The 14598-nt window shown below is 42.3% G+C and overlaps 1 protein-coding gene across 1 annotated transcript in view; it reads left to right on the top strand.

Moving 5' to 3' along the window:
* Positions 1-335: 335 nt before the first annotated feature.
* LOC108630386 (tyrosine-protein kinase-like otk) overlaps positions 336-14598 on the top strand; it is a 46923-nt gene continuing 32660 nt past the window's right edge. Inside the window, exons 1-2 of the mRNA XM_018033683.2 lie at positions 336-578; positions 10573-10875. Of these exons, the coding sequence (XP_017889172.1) occupies positions 539-578; positions 10573-10875 (343 nt within the window). The 5' untranslated portion in view covers positions 336-538. The remainder of the gene's footprint in view (positions 579-10572; positions 10876-14598) is intronic.

The following is a 14598-nucleotide window of genomic DNA, read 5'->3' as shown; positions in this document are numbered from 1 at the left end:
ATCCAATTGAAAATATTGTAATTGAGATACATGTATGTTCAATTTATGTGAAAAATAGTGATTGAATTTCTAACACCAAAATGTAAAGGTCTATATTATCGTTCAAGTTTGATAAAAAAGCAACGATATTGAATTTGAAAACTCGCGCGGTTTATCCCGGACAAGAACCCGCAGTTATCCCCTCGAATCTGCCGCGTACGTCGATAACCGGCTTTAGATACCAGTTTTTACTGGCATCTGATGGCAACGTCAAGAGCATGGAAGTCGGCCGTGAACCCCGAGCACAGGGGTCGTTTAGTTGCAGCGTGGGTTAGCGGCCCTCAGTGCCGCGCGTCGCTTCGTGGTGTTCGGTTCGCTTCGGTTGAGTTTTCTGCGTCGGTGTGTCTTGTTCGTTCGTAGGAAAACACTACGCGAAAGGAGGAGATAGAATGACAGCGACGTGAAGATTTTAGGAAAAGATCGGGACCGTCTTCCTGCTTAGTTTTCATCCCCCCGACGAGTGAACATTTATAGGCCTGTTTGGAAACGATTGGAAAGGATGCGGCGTCTCGACGCAGCTACGCTTCTTCTCTGCCTTCGTGAGTACCCATATATGTATAACGACAATTCGCAGGATCCCTTTCTGTTCTCTTCGCGCAAACGGAAACGCCGTTATAAGTGGAAAACGTCGTTAGAGATTGTTCAACCTTTCGAGGTTTTCCGACCAGGATCGGTTCTTTCTTTCACCGGCGGCGCTATAATTACAGTTAATTGTGCCCTATTACTAGCCCGGCTCCAAGACAAACGGCCGCTTTGAGCAATTTTTGCCACGCTCCGATCTTTTTTCAACAGTATACCGTCTCGCGACTGTAAATGTAATTCCGTATCAAAACGTTTGTCCACGCTCCTTTTTGTCTCTAATTAATCTTGTTTCCAAGCATCTTACGCTCTTTAATTACATTTCGAAGTAAAATGTAATACAGTTAACAATCTTGATTCTTAGGCATACAAGTTATTTGCTTCATATATTGATTCGGCACTGGTCAGTGAATTAATACATTAAAAAATTAACGCAACTGGAATCGGAAATAAATGTCTAGTTTTAAATAATGAAGATATGATTTATAATAATTTCATTGACTTTCATTAATAACAGGAGTAGGGAATTGAAAATGAATATTAATAGGGTAGCGTGCTCCAGTCTCGAATCCTCTACGGAATACGTAATTTCGTGATATTAGAACAGATTTCATCACGAGCAATGTATAAGAAATCATTGACGTTATTTGTCGATTCGAGGATAGAGTTGAAACGGAGTAAAGGAACGGGCAAATTGGAGACGGAAGTGTATATCGGACATTGGCAGGAGGTCGAGAGCACCGGGCAAAGCCCGGTATCGATGGCCCTTTAACGCTCCGAAAAGCGGCTCCAATTTGCAATCGGTTGGTCGAATCGGTCCTACCGATCTCTCACGTGTATCTCATCGCCGCGCCGCGAATATTCGGGTCCCCGAAACGATAGCCCCGATGTTGCTGGATGCTGACTCTCTCTCCATCGACCATGATGCCGGCCGGTAACCCACTGCTACCGCTTCTCTCTCTCGCTCTCTCAGACAGGAGAACCGGTTCGATAGCCATGCACACCTAGAAACCGAATATACGCAGACTCGGCGGAAACTCGGGAGGCCGTACCATGTATCCACCTACCTAATATCGACGGCCAAGTCGTACGCGTCCATGTGTGTGTTTTAGTTCACGTTTAATTAGTGTATATGACGATACAGCAAGAAATGCTCCAATCAGGCATCCTCAGTCTCGGCTGTAAAAAATATCAGTCGCTTGATAAACGTCCGTCAACTTCCCATTCATGTAATGACAAACAGAGGCCAGTGTTTTAATTCCTTTTTATCTTTCAACAGCGGAACTTTGATGTAAACTATAATTGATACTCCGAATGCAATATCGTTGTCTAAATATTTTAAGACACGTATGTACATGCTAAAGTGAATTATAATTACAAGTTTACATTTTAGAGATTATAAGCTTCCTCTAAATTGTTTTAATCGAAATTAATTTAAGTCTGTGTGAAATATCGATTGCTAAAATAGCTGGAAACTGAGATTAATAAGAAGCATAAGAATTTCATTCAATTATCGAGAAAACTAAATTCATAACTAATGTTCTAGGATGTGATAGGAGAATTTGGTGCAGCTTAAACGGGATCCGTGCTCGACTTTGACGGGGCTCTATTCGAATCAGCTAACGGGGGGAGTTGTCGATGCACACACACGTATATACTTAGAAACTTGGGCGTCGGTGGATGGGACGGTGACGGGGTCGGGCATGGGTACGGCATAGGCATAGAATCCCCTCTTGGTCCCACTTTTCCTTCTTTCGCCTGTTGCCCCACCGGCCTCTTGGCTATTCATCTTGGTCCGATGCTCCTAATTACACGTCTCGGGTTACGGATGAGAACGAACGTCATCCTGCCGTGCCGCGCCGTTCACGTTCGGAAACGTCCTGGGCCCTGAAAAGGGGTATGCACCCACTTTTTTCCTTGCTCTCTTCTCTCTTTCACGACGGGCCCACTCTTAACGCTCTCCCGTTCTCTCCGTCGACGTCTTTTTTACACTGGTTGCCACTAAAGGCCCTTTGTCCCCGAAGCGGCGTGCGCGCGTTTATTTTATACACCGAATGTTATTCACGAGCCGCAGAGTTACTTATACGTACTCTCTTTCTGTTTTATTTACGCTCGGTCTTGTTTCTCTCTCACTCTTTCACGCGCGCTCGCTGAAGCGTGAACGTACGCGACTAAAAAGAGGTACCAAGAAAAATTGTATTAGCCCTTTGATCCCCATGGCCCGGTGGAAGGACTCGGAAGAGAGCGAATAAAAGCGGAGACCGGCTATTTACACATAAAGAGCGAAAACGACGCTACCCTCCACTCTCTTCTACTTTCTTTTTTACTATCTTGTCCCGTAAAAATTTGTCGATTTTCATTTTTACATATACCACAGAATGAATTTTCTTAAATCCATATCATCGCATATATCAAATTAATGATAAATAATTAAGAGTTAAGGATTAGTCAAGAAATCGAATTACTAATTTTTTTTACGCGTCTCGAAGTTAATGCAAAAACCAGCGGAGTTTCTGAATCACGATGACTCAAAGATTTCTGGACGATTATCATCCTCGCAAATTGATCGCTGAAACTCTTTCGCTTGGTCATCCAGCGATTCACGTGCAGGGATCTGTTAATTACGGCGATCGTTTGTTCGATATTGGACAACAAAAGTTCGTTAATAATACCGGAAGCATCGAAATCTGGTTCGACTGATAATCACAAAGCTCACGAGGAATTTAAACGAAAACAAAACGAAGGGCTCGTAATATCACGGCAACAAATAGATAACGCGTCGTCGCTGATAACGGAATATCCGTCAGTTGTGCTCGTACGTACTCTGCAGGAAACGGCTCCTCTTCTCCACCTTCTTTTTTTATTCACTTCCTCCGTTCGCGTCTGTTTTTCATTGGGTTTCGCCGGCTCTGACGGGCCGTCGAGTCCTGAAAGAGCGTAAAACGCTTCGTCGCAAGCAAAAGCAGCGTTTGATGACCCGCGTGGAGCGCAACAGACGCGGATAACATATTTCGAGCGGGCGACGAGCGGCTCCGATAGCTAAGCCTCTCTTTGAAACTCGTTCGCGCTCGTCATTATGTACCGTGCGCGACTACTGAAATATGCCAACCACTCGTGGCTCCGAGGCCTCGATCGGCCTTTTCCGTTCGACGAATTCCCTTTGATTCGTCCACGTGAATACCTACCCTTGCACCATCCCATGCGTATCACCCTTCGGAAACCTTTCGATTTTTCAATTTTTTACACGAGTACCTCTCTATCGTGTATTCTCCTTCACTTTTCATCTCTCTCTCTCTCTCTCTCTCTGTCCCGAATCGGGTGGAGTGTTCCCCTTTCGACAGGAAAAAAAAGTCGCGAACTCCGAACATTTTCCGTCACTCGTGTACCGTTTCGCTTTTCAAGCGCGTGTACCAACCGCGTTTTTAGGATTTTGTATTTAGAAACGTTCCCGAGCTCGATAACGCGATTCTAACAGCCCGCTCTCCCGCGTCTGGAAATGTTAGTTTTACGAGCAGTAGAATAAATAGATAATAAACTCGACGGGTTTCACTTTTCATCGCGTCACGCGTAAAACGCCCCCCCTTCCTACGCTCGGCCTGGCAAGAACGTAAAGAGACCAATTTTTTCAAGAAAACTGGAAACTCCATTAAAAAGCTCCGCGTCGCGTTACAGCTCTCCACATTCAGTAAAAATTTCAGCTCGTTACCTTTAATACATTATTGCAATTCTGTAATTTAAGGGATTCAGGCTAACAAGTCGGAATTTTTGTATGCATAGCGAAGTTTTAATTATCACATAGCTCGGCACATTTTCATGACAGCTTTATCCGATCACGAAACGAGACGCTCGCTATACGTGCAAGAAATTTTGAAGGTACTGACTGCATTTTAACGACCCGCGATATAAGAAATTTCAAGTGCGAAGGAGACGTTTCCGCGCGTTACCACTCACTAATTCGTCGTCGTTCGCCTTTTGTGTCGGTCACTACGAAGCGCGACAGAGTGCCGTCACTTTTCTCACTGTCAAAAGGGCGTCGCTACTCTAACTCGGTGATCCTCACGCGTCTTCTTCCTCCGTACTCAACCAGCCCCTTTCTTCGCAGTCTCCTTGGCCAGCCTCTTTCTGTTCTCCTCCTGCTTTTCTTCTACTCCGTTTCCCCTTTTTCCTCTTTTTTATTTTTCAAATAAGACTCGCCTCGCGTCTTGTCTCGACACCCCGCGAACGAAGAAAGGGATAACTTTCAGCGGTTATTCAGAATCGTGAAAAACCGAGGAAGAGGGAAAGAACGGGCGGGTGTGTGGGTGAATTTCACGGTGCTCGGGAAGCGTCTGGAAGGCGGCATTCCGAACACAATTTGCACCGGTGTGCAGCGCAGCGTACTGTCTAGGACCCCGTGAAAATTCCCTATACACGCGAACCCGGCAACCGTTCCACGGAACCACGATTTTTTTCTTTTCATTCGCATTGACGAGTTTTGTGGCGGCGCGGCGCGGTACCGCGAATCTGCTTACACGGTTACGCGTGAAGTCCGCGTGCGCGGTTCGTCGGCTGCAACTCGCGTGATGCGATTAAGCGAGCGCGTTCTTCGTGCACGCGCAATGAATTATGCATCTTGCGCTTACACTCGTTGAATTCGAACGGACGTACGTCCTCTCGTGTTGACCAAACGTGCTTTCAAAACGTCACCTCGCCCGTTGATAAGCTGAACGTATTTGTAAATTCCCCAAAATAAATTGATAAATTATTTAAAGATACGTATATTGTATATTGCCGATAATATTATAAATAATCAATCTGTGGGCAGGTACGTCTACACGTTACAGTTCGAATTAAATTGATATGATGTTGTAATTTAATTAACATCTGTCATTTATAATGAAAAGTAGATTCCACTCGCGTGATTATTTACAAGCTACGGATTTTCACGAAAAGCATATGTCCGGGCGTAACGTGAAGTAAAATATCATTGATCAGTTTGTTTGCCAAATTCTCTGTGTTATACGTAACAGTGCATTTGTGCAATAGAATCGGAAGGGCTCATCGAGACAGTTTGTTCAGTGTGGGTAGATCGAATTCCCTCTGTGAACGGACGATAATCGATTGTTGCGTTTCCGAAACGCGCGCGTTTGCGGCGCGAACGCGACTCATTTCAAAAGGTAATTAATTAAATGGTGCTGGGATCCTAATGATCGTGAACTCGAAACAACATTGGGTTTCGTGTTTCGGCACAAATTGGTCGGGGCCCTCGACCTCAACCTCATCGACATGACACGATCTCGCGTTTCTCTCGTCTTTTTGAAGAGACTCGAAACATGACGACCTCTCTCGCAGTGTGGGATAGAGTGAGCAGAAATTTAAAAAATCATAATTTAATTTTGATCTTATTTTTTAATAACATTCTTATTGTTTGCCAGTAAGCAATACGAATGTAACACTTAGTACGTACGAAATAATAATATTGAGAATTTCATATTTTCTTTCAAATATTTAATATAACATTTAATATTTAATATTTCAAATATATTTAATATATAATAATAAGCGATTTAAAGAAAGTTCGAAACGTGCTATAATTTTGATTATTCTGTACCAACAGTTTATTGTATACATATAATGTTTCCTATGTAATTGCATCGTGCGTTTATGTGATATAACGTTTTTTAATATATAAATGTGCATTTCCATATTATATGTTTTTTTTTATTGTTTCCCTAGTTAGTTATTGAGACATCGTACTGGGCGATGTCTTAATCACTGGAATTTTCTCTGTATCGTTCACGCAGTTCCGATCCCCGATTCGCGGAAGCCGATCAACGTTCTGGGCTTCGCGCGATTCGAAACAGAGGTCGTAGGAACCGTTAACCCCCGACAACGGTCGGACCCATAACGTCCGGCTATAAATCTATCCCAGTGGGCCCTTCGTTCTTTTTTATTTGTCTTCGGGCGCTTTATCTAATTGCCGGTCTGCATGAAAGCATTCCTTCCCTCCTCCGTGGGTTCTTCCGTCTTTAGAATTTGCCTGACTCCCTATTATTATCTCGCCCTAGGTCAAGATTAACTCTGGCCAATCGTGATTTGCTAAATGGCAGATACCTGCAATATTCTATAATTTATTGGTAATTTTCGTTTCTTGTTATGAAATTTCCAGACTGTTAACCTTGTTCTCATGTTATTCTGTAGTGAATGATCATTGTCTCCCTCGTCTCTCATATCTCATCTATTATTTCTTCAATCAATCAGATGACGTAAGCAAGAAATCGTATGCAATCGTCAGTCGACCAAAATTAGAAAGTGTTATTATAAAACTTAAATTTCTATGCATTCATGTACACGCCAAATCAGTTACAAGTATGTATTCATATTTTTATTAATTTACACAGATTTAATTATCTGGACAATTATTCCTGGACGAGGCAAGGGTTAATAACGGAAACCGGGAGAAAGTCGCGTTCCCTTTGAAACGAGCCTTACGAGCTACGCGAAAGGCAGCCGAATCCTAAAAAAAGAATTCCACGGTCGTCGGTCACCGATCCTGGAACCTCCGCAAGGGGTAAACACGACCGCTTTTACGACCTACTCTCGAGATTACTTTCCTCCCCGTGGCAAAACGGTCCCTACGTTTGGTTTCGTTTCGGCCCGCGTTTCGCTCTTCGGTTGCAGCTGTTCTTCGTGCCGCTTTTACGAGGTTTACACAAGCAGTACGATCTTCTGATTCTCGCGTGACGCTCGAAAACGCAACGAAAATCGCATCGGCACGTAAACTCACGGGAACATCGCAGAGCGAAAGAGTCGGTTCCTTTCTTTACGTGGTTCATCCACTTCCGGCCAACTTCAAACGAAGCTATTTTATTTGATTTATATGAAATTTCGTTTTCTTCGAAAATAGTAAATATAGTTCCTGAGCCAATGTCATATATCAGAGATGGGAAATCTGCGGTCTTCTAATACTTTCTGTGCAGCTTTATTTATCTTTATACTACGGTAAAAGATCCATTTACTGTCATCTATCCAATTAATTGAATTGAGAGAAGATAATATCATAAAGAATTTTTTTATACAAAAGAGATCGCATTAAAATATGGAAAAATACAATTTAATACCTAAGTTTATGTCAACACATTCGTTGTCTGCTGTCATAATAAATATTTAATCCAAATAATTTATCAGTCGCTTTACACAAACGATTAAATAATTTCATATAAGTATTAATGATTGTTAGTCTTAAGCTTTCTAAACCACATTATCACAAAATTAGTCTTTATAGTACAAATTCTATGTATATACTTTTCCATGTAATCCCTGATCATACCCGACGATAAAACTTTAGAAAGAAAATCGTGTTCTGTGTGGACCAACCTACTATAATATACAATATAAGCAGCTTCACTGATTGAATGGTTGAAAGAAGGTCGGGGAATTGAGCGAACAGAGAGATCTACACTCCGCGCCGTTTGATTATTATTCGCGGCGCGCGATCTTTTAGCAGAAAGGAAGGAAAGAACGAAAGTTGTAGGTACCTCGTCGAGCGGAACTCATCTCGTTACGAAGACTCGAAATTTCTTTTCGTTAGCGCGCTCGAGCCTGTCTGATGTTAACGATCGGCTCGTTAAAATCGAAAAATCATTAGCCGGATGGCATTTGAAACTCGTCGAGATTCCCTTCGCCGACTTCTCGAGTTGCCCACTTAGCTCGACGCGGCGTCTTGGAATTCCGCTCCGGCAACGTGCACCGAATTTTCAGTCCCTTTTGATCTACTCGAAACCATTCAAGATGAGACGATTGTTCGCATAAATTGTTTGTCTGATTTATTCCACGATCTTTCAATTTCTATCTCAAATAGTACATCAGTCTCGATGTTTTATTTCATTTATGAATTTGTTGTTTTCCTTGATGTTATCAATTTTATTTCCAATTTGTGACGCGTTGTTTTTCGTAAATAAAATAAAAATAATTTGTACACGAGAGGAATAAAAGTGGTAGGAAGGAAGAAAAATTCGTACTGTGTAATCGCGGAGTTCAAAGTGTATTTTTATTCGTGATACAGATTCATCGAGAGTCGTTGTGCAGGTAACAGGGTATGGGAGCGCTACTCAATGTTTGCGAAATCGCTGGTGCATTCGGCCGATGCACACGTGGGGCAGTATGTGTATGTATATAGGGTGTCCCTCAATGCACACGGTTTTTCTCTGAGGGTGAGAAAAAGTATAAAGTTCTGAGTAAGACATTCTTCGTTTTTTTTCTTTCAGTCAGTATTAACAAAGTTATTAATAAAAAAGTGGAGCAACGGTGTATCACGCTCAATGGTTTTCAGTATTCCAGATCTATTCAGTAGTGCGAGCTTCCGCTCCGCGCAATCTTCCACTGACAATGAGCAGCAGTTGTATTCGGACACGTCATTCGTCCACTTTTTCGGTTAATAACTTTGTTAATAGCGATTAGAGGAAAAAGAAGAAGAGGAACTTTTGATTAAAAATGGCACCCTGAGGGGAAAGCTGTGCATTCTGGGAACACCCTGTGTAGAGTTTTCAGTCGAGAGTTCGAATGTGATATCGTACGAATTTTTTTTGTGCAATGCGGAAGCGGTAACAACGCGGAAGCGACCGAAAAAAATATGTTCGAGCAGATGATTCTTGTTACTACTTTTTCACCATTTTTTTTTTTCTCTAACCGTGTTTTCTCCCTTGCGCTGCGTCGTTCCCCGACACAATGAACGTGGTTTGTTTAATTTGCACAGCCGACTACTATTTGCAGATCGTTGTCAGCGTTTGTTCGGAATAGGCGTAGCCAGTAAAAGCGTACTGTTCTGTCTACTATTGCCGAACGATTAAAAAATGGGCAGTTCATATAGTCTGTCCGTGTATGCATGACTTAAAATGCAACTCGATTCGTAGAGATATTATAAATAGCTATCAGTTAGTAATGTTACTATCATTTTCTTTGGCATTCCTGCCACCCCTTGTAATCTGATTACTTCATTTTTTTTAATCTCTCCTTGTTATTTTCTACTTTACTGTTTGTTTTAAAGCAATTTTAATCAGTCGCTGATTAAATCTTGTCTTTGCATTTAAATAGAGTTCTGTTTATTAATAACAGGAGCAGAACATTATAATCAATTGTTTCCGCGGATCTCATTTGAATATTAACCTCATCCTTCTCTTCGCTCGATGAATTGTCGTCATGTTACGCACAGATATTCCCCGCAATCGGCTAAATTGAGCGGAATTACTCCGGGGAAATACATTTGTGCTCTGAGAAAACTGATTGGAGGTAGGTACCGCGTCGCGAGTCGCGCGATAGGAACAAAAATAAAATCGCATTAAACGGTGGCGGGGAGATATTTTTCTGCCCGCGGTAATCAAAGGACATGGGTACAATACCCATAGCCCCATGCTAATTATCAATCAGCTTAATGAGGCCTCCGCATTCGAAGTACTTACCCCATCCTTGTCAGGATCCGCTTCAAAGCGTTCCCTAGTCGCTGTTTATCGTACGATTGTTCCCCGGGCGCGATAATTACTGGATTTTTAATAACGATAGACTAACGGGTCTGTCAATCGTGATCCGCGTGTGATCCGGGGTGTCAGACTGAACGTAAACGAGATGAAATCGATACGCATAACCCTTCACTCAATGAGATTCACGCGTATGAAGCCGGAGGCTCGCTTTGATTCGAACAAGAAAAGACACTGAACATAATAAGCAATTTTATTTCTAAATTCATTTGTCTAGTATTAAAGTGACATTAAATAATTTTTATTTTTTAATTGCAATCAAAGTATCAGATTATAATTGTGGATGGTACTTGCTGTATTTCAATACGACATTCCTTCATTAATCTCCACCGTGTGTACTGGCATGATAATTAAATGTCCGATAACTTTGTTTTCCCATCCAACCGAGATAGTAATTGTATCGTACCGCGGTAGCTAACGTTTGATCGACATGTTTGCGCAGTGGGACCGGTGTTTGGCCAGGACGGCGACCTATACTTCTCGGTGAGTCCCGGTGAGCACTCGGTTGTCGAGGGATCGCCGGTGCGACTCAGATGCGAGGCGCAGTCGAGTTCACGAGTGAAATACTCGTGGAAAATCGATGGCCAGCCGCTCGCACCGAGTCCGAGGAGACACCAGGATGGAGGCGATCTCAGGATCACCAGGGTCAATCGGATCCTCGACAGCGGGAACTTCGTCTGCGTCGCTACACATGAGGAAACTGGATATTCTATTGAGAGTTCACCAGCAAAAATCGACATTCAATGTGAGTCCGCTTTGCTATTTATTTTATGTATTTCATTTAGAATAAGAAGAATTCGTGTCTTAAAACGAATTGAAAGTATGAATCAAAACATGGCGTTTGGAATATGTATGGCAACTTGTACGTACATATATCTTTACATATCATTGTTCAGTTATTCTACTCAATAGTTTCACATAAAAGCAGTGAATATTAAATGCACGCGTCACATATATGTATATATTACTATATTGTTTAACCACAGAGGTCTAACTATAGATCGCTTTGATCATACGTTCATAAGTTTGCAACAATTGAATGATATAACACTGTCCCCTTATCGTTACGATCTACTCCCTATCGCTTTTATCAAAGTAAAAGAGACCGCGTTTAATGATAACGAGTTCTCTGAAATACATACAGAGCAGAAAATTCCTGAAACGTATCTGCAATGATGTATCTGTCTGATCAGAGAGATGAAAATCGTAATCGCTTAGACTACGTCGGGTGAGAAGTATGGGATCATGAATATCGCTTTTAAACTATGTCGCGATAATGGGAAACAAGTTTTTTCATGTGAGGCATGAGAATTTTTTAACGAGACGCCAGCACTCGTTCGTTTAATTAATATCGTGTCGGTTGATGGTGGTGGCAGTAGTTAGTAATGATGAACGAGATCGGGTTTTGCTCGCGATATTACGTTACAACAATTATTTGTATGAAATAAATGCATTGGAGAATAGTCACTCCATCAATTTCAATATTAAATTGTTATTAATTACTGCGGCACCGTCTGGAACAGTAAAATTATTATTTAATATTAATATTATTATTTATAATTAATAACTGATATATGAAGAAGAGTGTTAATTTACATAAATATTATAACAGGTATTTTATTTTACAAGTGAATACAGATTAATAGATGCATATGTAGAGCGTAATGTAAATTGCGATTGTATTTAGAATGAAATATTCAACAGCCAAAACGTTTTGCCAAAGGCCTATTTTCACAAAGGATATAGCATCGAAATTATTCAAAGGATTCTAATTAGAGTAGCGTAAGTTTCGGACCGAGTCATCGATCGATATAATCCTGCGTTTTCGCTCGCGTTTGTTAATCCGCAAAGTGCGAACGAAAAGCGAATACACAGGGAAAGGACAGATGTCGTCGCGGCCCGACGTCCGGGGGATTCGACATAACAACGGGTGGCTATGTTGTACTCACGGCACTTTTTAATCGCCGTTTCTCCGCAAAAGCGCAGATCAAACGCCTCTCGTGCAGGAATTACACTGAGCCGAATCGAAAGAGAGAGAAAGAGAGACGAAACGACCAGAGCGAACTAGCAAATAGGAGCGAGTGGAAATGAAACAAAAGAAGAGAACGATAGTAACATTCGAAACGAAATGGAAGGCACAGAGATTGTTATCGAGTGGCGATAACCTTTCCTACCTTTCCTGTATCAATTATTCGTCAGCGCGATATTAATTAAGGAGGTTGATTTTCACACGAGCCACAGCCGTCTGACATGCCGAGCTTAGGCACGGTTTCGAATCAGTCCGAAAATACTTTAGTGTGCTCGAACAATAAGTCCGTCGAACATGGCGTAGGCGAAAACCGAGACTCGAAATGCATAAATAAAAAATATGTATAATGTTACGAACGAGACGCACGGTTTTCATTTATACTTGAAAGCGCGCGAAATGGGTGCTCTCTGCTCGCAGTACGGGGTGGAACGGGGCGTAAAACGATGCAAAAAGAGGTGCACACGGTAGCTGGGAGGGACGCAGATCGCGGCACGGGCGGGATATTCAATGAATAATGAAGAAATTTGCAAAAAAAATAAAATTAAAAAAAGCACGTACATATTATTAAATCGGGGAAACCGTCGAGGACTGCGGGAGAAGAAGAGAGTAACACAGCCGGCAGGTAGTGAAATGCTCGCGGGGTGGAGAGGAAACGTCGACGGGGGCGTCGTTAGCGGAACCCGGCACCTCGTTATCATGTATCGTTTCGTAATTATTATTACACTCTGCCGCTGCCAAGACCAGTGAAGTGCAACGAGCGCACCCGAGTACATTTAGAACGCCAGTGCTTAATACCCGTCGCCCGGCTCGATTCCTTTTGATAATTGCGATAAATATAATAATAATGATAATGACGATGGAACGTTTTCATCGGCCTCGACCGTCCGCGCCGTTTTCCAACCGTCGACGAATGAATTTCGTCTAGGTGTCGAGTAATCTCACCGAACCCTTTCTTTCATCCGCAAACCGAATCGTTTCGGCAAATGCAATTATCGCGACGAATAAAACGCTCGAATCGCATAATCGTTTATTCCTGTTTCACGTTTGACTAATTAAAGCTCGCGCGGGATTACAAATGTATCGAATCGACTGATCAATCGCGTAACCCGGACGGGCTGAGGCTACATGATTTGATTCCAATAATTACGCACTCCGAGATATTCAATTTCAAACGTTATGCATGCTACGTGTTCCGGATTTCTAATTAAACAGTAAATCTCTGACATTTTTACATAATTATTACGTTTCAATGAAAATTTCATTGTACATTACAATTTTTACCTGATTTTCAAACAAAATAAACATCAACTTTCCACAGTTCCCGCTATTAAAATTTCCTACGAGAATATTCTTGTATTTAAACGGGCAAAGAGATGTTACGATTAAACCTGTTACAGCGAATATTTTCACAATTTCGGGAAATAAAGTAAGTCAGAACCATCTTTTGTGTTGCGGACGTATGCGTTACCGTTACGAGCTCGCTTAATCCTTTAAACACGGTCTTTAATACCCGAAATCTGTCTTCCCTGCTCGGTACATACATACGTATGTATAAGGGATATCCTGGCGCATTTTAGTTCCATTAAACGGAACGTCCGCTCGTATTTCCGGGATACCGGCCGGACCGAGTCCTTGTTTTCCGGGACAGCGGAAATGCGTTTTCCGCGTTCCACGGATTTTCGCGCCAACCCCGTGGTATTCTCGATTGCTCGCTTTTAGTTAAACTTATACGTTCGTAGCTTAAACTAAATACTTTCTGAAATATAATTTTGAGTTCAGTTTGAAATCCGATTTTAAGTTTTGAAGTATACGTAAAAAGTTCATTGAATATTATTCAGTGATTTATAATTTACAATAGTGGAATATTAAGTAGTAAGAAGAGTTTCAGAACGGAAATACGTAACTGAATAAGAAGGATGGCGTTTTCAGAAAATAATTTCGTGAGTAGTATGTTTTGACGTAAGCTTGTGTAGAACACAGTAAGAGGGAAAGAGAGAGAAAGAGCCGAAACTACCTCGGTTTTTCCATCCTCGAGAGGTCGAGCGTCTGATGAGTGATCTCTCGAACACGCTCAGCGATGACGAGCTGGCCCGCGCGCCGTGAATATTCCGCGTACCACGCCGTAAAAACCATCCCTTTCCCTCTTTTAATTTTCAACCCCTCGGCTCGCGGCCACAGACCGGTCTCTCCGCTGCTAGGGACGTAGATGCGCGCGTGCGCGTACGGGGGTAATAACACGCGCCGAGGAGGATCCTTTGTCCAAATAAAAAAATAACATCTCGCTTCGTGACGAGGAAGAGCGCCCCGGCTGCGATACGCGACAATGGATAGGAAGTTGTTCAGCCCCGAGCTACAGCTACGCGGGGGATGGGAACCAGGGAGAAGCAGATAGTGTGCGTGAGGGAGTAAGAGAAACAGAGAATGAGGGACAAGTTCTAG

This window comes from Ceratina calcarata, unplaced genomic scaffold (genome assembly GCF_001652005.2).
Source record: "Ceratina calcarata isolate Rehan_Ccalc_2016 unplaced genomic scaffold, ASM165200v1 scaffold72.2, whole genome shotgun sequence".
Taxonomy (NCBI): domain Eukaryota; kingdom Metazoa; phylum Arthropoda; class Insecta; order Hymenoptera; family Apidae; genus Ceratina; species Ceratina calcarata.
This window is presented reverse-complemented; position numbering and strand designations above follow the sequence as displayed.